Below are 10653 nucleotides of genomic sequence, written 5' to 3'. Positions count from 1 at the left end.
GGTTACATAGTTCTCAGGATTATGTCGGTTATACAATTCTCAAACACCCTTCCCTTCACCAGTGCCCATCGTCCATCACCAACCCCCCCAGTATACCTGCTGCCCCCTCCAACCTCCCCAGTCCCCACCCTTGTACTTGATAAGTTTCACTTCGTTTACGCCTTATTTCGATTACATTCCATGTTTCAACACACAACTCACTACCGTTGTTGGGGTTTCCCCCAAAAAAGAAAAGCAGTCCTATTGCCAAGGAGGCATTTGATAGTTCTCCACTGCTAAGAATATAGAGATATTAAGTCCCGCTGTTTGTTACATAACTTTTCTTTTTCCCCCTTGCCCCGCGCCACCGAGTTCACGCCTGTTTAGTAATCGCCACGCTGCCTGACAAGGGAAAAAAAACCGAAAAGGATGGTTATTTCCCGTCATCAGCAGGCGTGGGGCTCTGGCTTAGTTGATAGACTAGTAGAGTGTCTGCAAGCAGTTTCTGGAACCTAAGGTCTTGCGCTGGTATCGGCTCCGGCTCGAGATTCCACCAGCGTCCCACTGTTCCATGTACATAATTTTTCCCCTTATATCCCATTCCCACGCCACCAGGTCTGTTTGCTTAATGGACATCACACTGTAGTTGACGACACGCCGCGTTTCTTCCCGAGAAAGAAGAAAATTTCTTCTCAGCCGGCGTGGGGATATAGCTTAGTTCAGTCTAGAGAGATGGCTACCACTTTGATTGCCTTCAATATTTCAGCAACAGACTTACTATTCTTGTTAGGATCTCCCACAAAAGCCCGACCCATTAAAAAGGAACCATTACATAATGCTGATGCTAAGATGACATTAGGTCGGATGCGCGGTTTTGGGTTTCTGTATAAAGTCCAGGGAAAGTACAACCAGAAATAACATCACTACAAACTTTTACCCTTTTATGGTGCTCATAAGATGGAGAAACCTAGAGAGAGGCTCGGCGTCTCCATTTTGCGCTCAGGAAAACCGCGGAACCTGCGCTGTGCTCAGGAGGAAGGAGTTGAGAGGGAGAGGTTAAAAGAATTGGGGGATGCCCGGTTCCCACTGTTTCAGCCCGCCGTGGGGTCTCTGGTCCCATGCCGGAATTAGTTCAGTGGGCTGCTTGGAGTCCAAGGGCGCTTCCTTGGGCTCTTCCATCATGCTCGCTCCACAGCAGGGTCCAAAGGGAGTTGTTTTCTATTTCTACTGCATCTGCACAGCAGTGAATTATATGCTATTTGGAAAACTTTGCAATTATGGAAAGACACTTTGAATATTTTTATGCATAGCTACTATATAGCAAAAAATTTGCCAGCAGTAGAAACAGGCATTTTGTCTCAAATGAGTACCTCTCCTATTGTTACTTTGTTTATTAATATTCAGCAATGCTTGCAAGCCTGGATCTCTAGGGTCTATATAGGACATATCAGAGATGTCTGGGGTCTATATAGGACATATCAGAGCCCATTCAGAGTTACCAGGTCCTTTATCTGAAGGCAATGAGCAAGCAGACCTTGCTCTTAGATATCATACTATTCTTACACCTGAACTGTCACTGTCATTCTGTTGTCATCGATTTGCTCGAGCGGGCACCAGTAATGTCTCCATTGTGAGACTTGTTACTGTTTTTGGCATATTGAATACCGCCATGGGTAGCTTGCCAGGCTCTCCGAGAGGGGCAGAGGAATTGAACCCATGTCGGCCGCGTGCTAGGCAAACGCTCTAGCTGCTAGGCTATTGCTCCAGCCCAGGCTATCGCTACACCTGAACAATCAAATAAATTACATCCTCAAAATGCAAAAGCCTTTCAATATCAATTTGGATTTACTAGAAAGGCAGCATGATTGTTAAAAATTACCCTGCCTGTGCACGTCATTCCAGAATAGTTTCTGATGGGGTTAATCCGAGAGCACTCCTTCCTAATGAATTATGGCAAATGGATGTTACTCATGATCCTTAATTTGCAAAATTGAAATTTATTCATGTTTCTGAGGACACGTTTTTAGGTCTGATCTTTGAAACTTGACAAACTGACGAGGCCTTTAATGATGTATCATGTCATTGTTTTAGTCAATTTTTTCAATTTGGTATTCCACAATTCTGTAAGACTGGTAATGGCCAGGATATACTGGTAACGCATTTTATACTGGTAGCACATTTTAAAACTTTTGCGTTCACTGTGGGGCCTCTAACACCATGTCCTCCGGTGATGGTTCCTATTGCTCCTCATCAATCTGAGTTGAGATCTCCAGTGATGACAGGATCTCCTGGGATCTGAAGGACTCTCGTGCATGGGGGACCTGTGGAGCCTTGATGGACTGTCGTGCTGAGAGGGGCTGTGAAGACCTGATGGACTGTCGTGACTAGGGGGGGAGTCTGTGGTGTCGGGGTGCCATGTAGAGATTTGCTGGTCTGTCGTGCCAGGGAGACAAGTGGTGGCGGGGGGCGCTGAGGTGCCTGAGTCTCCCGTGCTCCCTGGGTCTTCATGGCTGCCTTGGTCTCCTTGGCTGCTTTCTCCTCAGGAGTCAGTTCTGCTGTTTTCACTACTCCGACCTCACTGAACTCCATGGAACAAGAAGAACACAGTCAGCTCTCACAATTTACGTCCCCCCTCTGCACCTCTTCCTGACTTCAATTTGGTATTGGACCTGTCCCATCATTTACCCTTGGTTTCTGTTGAAAGTCTCGTCCTCGTCTGAGGAATCCTTGTTGTGTAGCTTCCGTGCCATGTTTTTCTGACGTGTGGCATTGAGTGGCTGATACATGTCCCTCAACCACAGGGGCTGCCTTCGCCAGAAAAAGTCCTGGAAAAGGCAAGGGGAGCTCGTGATCCTGCACCCTGGCCCACTCCTGTCCTGCCTCAGTGCCCCTCCCTCCCCTTGCTTACCTGAGGCTCATGTTCCACTGAACTTCTCCTATGAAGCAATAATCCAAAGAAGAACCTTGGAGGAAAACACGGATACACATCATTCATCATTCGCCCATTTCCCATGCTTCCTAAGATGGAGGTCTCTGGTCTTGTTAGGATAACTACATGGGTACCTTGGTCTGGAGCCATGATGAGTCAAACCACTATGACCTGACACCTTGACAAAGTTTCCATGCATACCTGTGGCAGTTTTTAGACATTTGCTGGGTCCATCCAAAGGGACAGCAGTCTCTCAAGAGACCATTACATGTATCCTGGCTAGGAAAACATGAATGATATGTAGTTGTGCTCACCACCGTGGCCCCAGCAGATGCTATGTGCAAAGAACAAACTGCCCACCACACTGAGAGAAAGCACTAGAGTCTGTCCAGAAGCCTTTCCACTTGTCGCCTCTGGATTTAGTCTCTCAGGCACCCTTTACCGGAAGTTTTGGTTGGGGGAGGTGATTCTATCGTCCTAGCTGCTTTATCCCAGATGCTGAACTAGAGTAAATGCCTGTGTGCAATTAGCCAAATCCTTTAGCCCACTAGCTTTCATCCTGCAGACAATCGCCAGTGAGCAAAGAAGCCACAGGTATCAGCATCAAAGGCAGGAACCACACTGAGGCACGGCGATGGGTTTTGAGTGTGAACAGAGGAGAGAGCAGTCTCATGCTTTACAGGCAGTGTGTGTGTACAGAGCAAGTGGGCGCTGAGTGGAGGCAAGAAATGCAGCTCCCAGTTCAAGGACTCTGGTCATCAATGGAGAGGCCCCAAGGGACAGGGACCATGCTCTTTCCCACTCACCAGCAGTGCACCCCCAAGGGCAAGGTAGTTTCCATTTTCCCTCGGTTCCTTCTTATAAGAGTTAGAGACAGAGGTTGGGGGATGTGCCTCAATGGTAAAGTACTTGGCTTGCATGTGTGAGGCCTTGGGTTCAATTTCTGGCACCACACTGAGCGCTGAGGATGGAGTAGCCCCAAGCTACTGGAAAGAGAGTTAAAGGGGCCTTTTGGGCGTGAGCCTCCAACTTTGGTCTCTGGCACCATATGGCTTCCCTGAGCACAGGTGGGCTGTGATCCCTGAGAGCAGAGCCACCCCACATGGGGGACTGAGCAGCCTGGCCTTACGGGGCCCTAAGACACTAATGCTGAACTCAGGCCAGGTCACAGAGCCAAGTAGCACACGGAAGGGCTCCAGGGTCCCTAAGCACGGCGGGGAAGGACACTCCAAGGTAAATGAAAGATTGACAGACTAATATTTACCTGGATCTTCCATCTTTACACTCCTCTGGTCTATGAGAATGAATCTGTTTTTTAAAAAAATACAATCATGATTATCGTGGTGACCAATCTCTATACAACCTTATTAATTCCATTGATTTTGCTGTACCTACTCACTGATGTCACTTTTTCAGAACAGGAATTCTCTCCTGATTAATAGTCCCGGGACTCTCCTACAGCACATGACTTAAGGGGCACAGTTAGGAATACAGCTTAGTGACTGTTTTAGAGAAATTCAGCACATTAATCCAGATTTAAAATTAAAAAAAACTGAGGTAGGAAACAAAGTATCTGCCAATACACAAACACAGAAACATTCTTTTTAACAATGTTTTCTAAACAGTGTCAAGGACCAGTCTGATGCCTTTCCCATCGCCACTATTCATCCCCAGTGAGGAGTCCTCCTCAATGCAACGAGCAGAGTCGAGTCTTACAGGAGACAAAACTTGGTTGCAATTGCAATGATTCCTCCCCAAACAAACCAAATCCAATAAAGCTTCTATGAGATATGTCGATTCCTGGAGCTATAAATATCATACAGTGGATGGGGCACTTGCCTTGAATGTGGTTGACCCAGATTCAATCCCAGGACCCTAGATGGTTCCCTGAACCCCATTGGGAGTGAACCCTGAGAGCAGAGCCAGGAATAAGCCCTGAGCACAGATAGCCCCCAATAAATAAATAAATAAATAAATAAATAAATATGTCAACTCTTTGAGCGACTTTGACTGAAATTTCAATACTTTAAACATTTCCATGTTTTTGTCCTTAAGGAGATAAAATGGAACAGTGGAATAAGGAGCACGGGCTGCTTTGCATGTGACCCTCATGTTTCAAAGTGGGATGATGGGGTTGGGGAGGTAGCTTAGTGGGAGAATGCCTGCCTTGCATGCACGAGACAGGAGTTTGGTACCCAGCATGACAAGAACAGCAGGAATGGAGGGATGCTAATGCTGCCCTTAGAGGACTGCGAGGATTAAACCAGACAACATATAGGAAACGCCTTGTACTGTGGTTGGCATAAATCAGTGCTGTGTTTGCTGGTGATGTCACAAACGAGCAGCTTACACATATCAAAGGCTCAGAGAGCTCTTCCTCAGCACCGTCACTTCTAATTTATTCTAATTCTTTGTTGGTGGTTATGGTGGTGCCAGGGATTGAACCCAGGGCCTCACATGTGCAAGACAGGTGCAACACCACTAACCTAGATCCCAAACCATTCAATCACATTTTGCTGTTTTTTTTTTTTTTTTAAGGCTCCACCTGGCAGTTGGTACTTGTGCGAGCTACTTCTGGAGTGGTGCTCAGGGGCCAGGTAGCACTATGGCTAGCACCTGGGTTCCCATGTGCAAAGTGAGGTGAAGTTTTAGTCCTTTGAGTTATCTCCCTGGCCCTTAAATCACTTATTTAATGTGCCTGCTGGGAAAAGTCAGTGGTGTGTAATTGAACAGTAGACAGATGTAGCTGAGCTCCTTGGAGTAACTACTGCACGCCTGCCATGATCAGAGTAGCCCAATGCGGGCTCAGGCTGCAGTGCGGGTATGTTTGGTTTGGGACCCACACAGCATATGCAGGAACAACTTGATTTGCTCTTTGGGAGGAGTTCCTGATGGCCCTGGTGGGTCTGCGGGACCATGTAGTGCTGAGGATAGAATCCAGGTCTCCGTCATGCAAAGTATGGAAATCACCCCCGTCTTAGTTGCAGTGTTTTAACTTCATCTACCAGGACGGACCTTAAACCTAAAGAGGGCTACTGCACTGATCAGCAGGACAACACCTTTATCTTTCAGTCCCAGGAGGGTGGTGACTCTCCATTTTGATCCTTCCAGTCAACAAGGAAAGTAACCAGTAGAAGAATGTCAGTGAGTGGTGAGCACATCAAACCACTGACATTCTTTTGAATTTAAAAGAGGAAAAAAAGTTTATATTGGGACCAGAGAGAGAGTGAGAGAGCTGAATGGTCAGAGTGCATGCTTTGCATGCAGAAGGTCCAGGCTGGATCCCTAGCTCTGCAAGGTGCCCTGAGCACCACCAGAAGTGACACTCCCCCACCCCGTCCCCCGAACTGAGCTGGGGGGCAGGACCTGAACATTGCAGGGAGTAGTCCCCAAACAGCACACAGGGGGTTCATCTTTTTGTTTCATCTCTATCCTTCTTATCTTCAAAGTTATCTAAGAGCTTGTTATTTTGGTTTCACTTCCACAAGGACCTCCCGGGAGTCAGGTTTCTTCACAAGCCCTGGGATCATCTTTGCAATATGAGAAGCAAGCACACCTCATTACTCAAGACTGAAGAGGAAAATCAAGTGTCATAGGAGGAAAAGGGGCTTCTATTTTCCATTTGTAGCCCCTGAATCTATTATAAGACAGATTAAATCCTGGAAGTCTGAATGAACTGTTCTTACCTCAATGAGACAGAAAATTATAATCAATATCATCACGAGTACAGTCACAGATATTGCCAAGAATAATTTGTTATCATAGCCATATCCTGGAACTTCTTTTGTGAGCTGAAAGGAAAAGAACAATTATTTTTATGCATTATTTTTGGAGGGCCACACCCAGTGATGATCAGGGGTTACTCCTGGCTCTGCACTTGGAAATCACTCCTGGAAGACCAATAGGGATGCTGGGGAGAGAATTTGGGGTGGTGGCATGCAAGACAAGTGCCTAACCCACTGTACTATCGCCCCAGCACCCAAGAACAATTAGACAAAAAAATGGGAAGGATTTTTAAGCACATTAGAAAGAATGGCTAACTATTCTTATACAGTCTAAAATCCCATTTTCTCAAATCAGTGGATTATAGGCTTTTGTTTGATATGTTTTGGGGTTGTTTTGTTTTTGTTTTCAGCCCATACCCAGGGTTCTCAGAGCTAAGAGATCATCATGTTTGATCCTTTACCCACTTTCAGCACACGTCTCCCATCCAGGCGATCCCTTCCAACTATCATTGTTATCGTGATCCCTTCTCTATCCCAGCTGCCCTCTCTCCCAGCCCTTGAGGCAGGCTTTCAACTGTGGACCATTCATCCTGGTCGTTGTTTCTAAATGTCCTTGGCTGTTAATCTCATACTAAGATTTAATTTATTTTTTAACATCCCATAAATGAGTGCAATCATTCTGTTTGTCCTTCTTCTGACTTATTTCACTTATGAGACTCTATGAAAAAAAAATCTGTCCTCACCTCACTTTCCTCTGGCTGTTTCTGTTCATCCTGGCCTTCGGTATTGTCACTGATGAAGTTCTCAGTCTTCCACTGGTCCGTATCCCATTCTGGCTTGGGAACCTTTCCTTCCTCCTGCTCACTGAGACGCTTCATCAGGAGGCCGGTTTCAGAGAGGAGCTTGGCACATGCCAGCTTCAACTGAGGCTCAGAGCAGTCCATTTTTATAGTCCGCATCATGTGAGCAATGAGCTTCCTCACGTTATTGTTGGGGATAAGGGACCGCAGCTGCTGGATGTATTCCATCTCCAGTTGTTCTCTTGGGTCTGGTCTTTGTGTGGCAGAGACGATGTCCGTGGCCACGTTGTGATATTCCCACTGCATCTCTCTGGACTGCTTGACAGTCGGCGTGAGGTTGTCCACCATCGGGGCTTCCATCTCATGGGAGGTGCCTTTGCTACCAACAGTTTTCTCTGGCACCGTGATGCCTCTGGTGTTTGTCCCATTTGCAGCATTCGTGCTTTCTGCAGTCCTTTTTCCTGCAGATGAGTGTGAAGGTTGAAAGGACTGGAGCAAAGGTTTGTCCTGATCTCTCCAAGACAGAGACTCCTCTCTTGGCGGGGACTTGATGAGGCTCTTTACTGCAGCGAAAGGAGGCCGCTTGGCGACTCGCACTGGCCTCTCCGGTGCTGATTCCTTCGTCTCTGTATTCACTCTGGGTTTGGCCCTTCTGTGTCCCAGCTGAGAGTAAGATTTCTGAAAATTATAATTTGTTCCATTGTGTGGCACGGGCCTGGGAAACTTCATGTTCCGAACCCTGGCATCTGCGTCTTATAAAACACGGAGAATGTCCCTTAGGTCTTTGGGGTTCTTGGGTGGGACTTTAGGAGTGGCGGCAGATGGGTTGCCCATGGAGAACTCTTTCAGGGGCATGGAGAACACCACTTTGTGCTCCTGGATGGAGGAGGTCTCTTCATTGAAGGAGTTTTCCACCCATTTCGTGGGCCTCCCTGCCAAGGGAAGCTCTTTCGGTTCTCTTGGGGCCGGCTGCCTGAGCCTTCTTTTTTGGGCAATGTTCCCCGTCGTGGGCAGAGCCTCCCCTTTCCTTAGGCTGTGCTGATTGCCCCCTTCTTTGAAGCGCCTCTTCTGGAGGCCCCCGGGGTTCTTGAACGTGCTGCTCATCTGCAGTGGTTTCCTCTCCCCCTCCTCCACCTTTTCTAAGTGCTTTCTCTTTGGGCAGACAGTTTTCAATTTCTTCGGAAAGATTTGATGTTTCAGTTTGGGCCCTAAAAGTATGGAACTGACCAGCGTGGCAGTTTTCTCTCTCTTTCTAGCTTTGTGAACTTTTGCTTGAGTTCCTGCATTTATCAAGCTTTCCAGAAAATGGAGACTTTTCGACTTATTGTATGTTGTATTGTTGGATTCGAGCTGTAGAGACATCGGAATTGTGCTATTCTTCAAATGTTCCAGAGGATTTGCTCCATCTTGCATATCTGAAAAAAGGAGCTTAACGAAGGGTAACAATGTTGATTCAAAATCTCCTATGTTCCCATCCAGGAGAAAAGGCACTATGTAATTTAGCCCAGTACTGATATCACTCTCATCATTCACGTCTAGCTGCTCGTTCACTAAAAGGGACATGCTGTTCCTCTCTGGCGAGGTGTTCTCCGATTCAATGGTTAGCTCGGTGCTGGTTGTCGTCTTTCGGGCCTGTAAAACCTTCATGAAGTCCCCTTTGGTGTTGCTTATGGACTCTTCCTCATCTGTCAAAAAGAAAGAGCTTGCTTGTCATCATGAAAGATGACTGGGGAGAATTTTGGGAGCATCGACAGACAGAAATCCCAGGCAAGCAAATAAGTAATCAGTAAATGAATGCCGTATGGTGGGACGGGGAACAGGGAAACCCTAAATTTACACCTATGATTGACAAAAGGCTGGCTGGAGCGATAGCACTGCAGTTGGGCATTCGCCTTTCACGCGGATGACCCGAGTTCGATTCCTTCGCCTCTCTCGGAGAGCCCAGCAAGCTACTGAGAGTATCGAGCCCTCGAGGCAGAGCCTGGCAAGCTACCCGTGCGTATTGGATATGCCAAAAACAGTAACAATAAGTCTCTCAATGAGAGACGTTACTGGTGCCCGCTCGAACAAATAGATGAGCAACGGGATGACAGTGACAGTGATTGACAAAAGGAGTAATGAAGTGGTCATCGCTATTTATTCAGAATAAATAAGGCATGAAGCTCAGTACATGTCACTATCACTGTCATCCCATTGTTCATCTATTTACTCGAACAGGCACCAGTAAGGTCTCCATTCCTCGAAGCCCAGAGATTTTGCAGCCTCTCCTTACTCATCTTTCCCAATACTAGAAACTCTTTCAGGGTCAGGAGAATGAAACCTATCATTACTGCTTTTGGCATATTGAATACACCACAGGTAGCTTGCCAGGCTCTGCCCATGTGAGTGGGATTGTCTCAGTAGTTTGCCGGGCTCTCCGAGAGGTATATGTATATGTGTGTGTGTGTGTATATATATATATGTATATACATATATGTATATATATATTACTCTATATGTCACTGTCACTGTCATCCCGTTGCTCATCGATTTGCTCAAGCGGGCACCAGTAACGTCTCTCATTGAGAGACTTATTGTTACTGTTTTTGGCATATCCAATACGCATGGGTAGCTTGCCAGGCTCTGCCGCGAAGGCTTGATACTCTCAGTAGCTTGCCAGGCTCTCTGAGAGGGGCGGAGGAATCGAATTTGGGTCGGCTGCGTGAAAGGTGAATGACCAACCACTGTGCTATAGCTCTGGCCGCTCTACATGTATGTTATGTGTGTATATATATATATATACACATACATATATACATATATATACTAATTTAATAGATATAGATAAATTCACTCAGTACATGTATTTAGGATTATTCCACTGGCAGGCAGAGTGACAGTAGAGTAGATAAAGTACTTGTCTTCTACGCAGCCAACCTGGGTCTGATCCCCAGCACCCCATAGGGTCCCTCAAGCCTTACCAGGCCTGACCCCTGAACACAAAGTCAGAAGTAAACTTTGAGCACCTCTGAGTATGCCCCCAAACAAGCAAACACACAAACAATAATAATATGATTATTCCACTGGTCCCCAAGGACCAAGTGCCTAGTATTCAAGACAAATATTTGCTGCCCAGTTAGACTCTTTACAGATCAACAATGACTTCTGTTTTATTTTTTGGCCATTTCCAGCCATGCTCAGGGGTTACTCCTGGTTCTGCTTCAGAATTCTAGCAATTCTG

At 46.5% G+C, this 10653-nt stretch overlaps 1 protein-coding gene across 1 annotated transcript in view; it reads right to left on the bottom strand.

Annotated features, from left to right (window-relative positions):
* Positions 1–2660: 2660 nt before the first annotated feature.
* The window catches only part of LOC129406564 (leucine-rich repeat-containing protein 37A2-like), a 49102-nt gene continuing 41109 nt past the window's right edge, over positions 2661–10653 (bottom strand). Inside the window, exons 9-13 of the mRNA XM_055144729.1 lie at positions 8196–9118; positions 7377–8096; positions 6558–6699; positions 2888–2942; positions 2661–2787 (exon numbers count right to left, since the gene is read on the bottom strand). Coding sequence (XP_055000704.1) covers positions 2661–2787; positions 2888–2942; positions 6558–6699; positions 7377–8096; positions 8196–9118 — 1967 coding nt within the window. The remainder of the gene's footprint in view (positions 2788–2887; positions 2943–6557; positions 6700–7376; positions 8097–8195; positions 9119–10653) is intronic.

Source organism: Sorex araneus, chromosome 7, assembly GCF_027595985.1.
Source record: "Sorex araneus isolate mSorAra2 chromosome 7, mSorAra2.pri, whole genome shotgun sequence".
Classification (NCBI taxonomy): Eukaryota; Metazoa; Chordata; class Mammalia; order Eulipotyphla; family Soricidae; genus Sorex; species Sorex araneus.
Note: the sequence above shows the minus strand (reverse complement) of the source record. Positions and strands in the feature narration are given on the sequence as shown.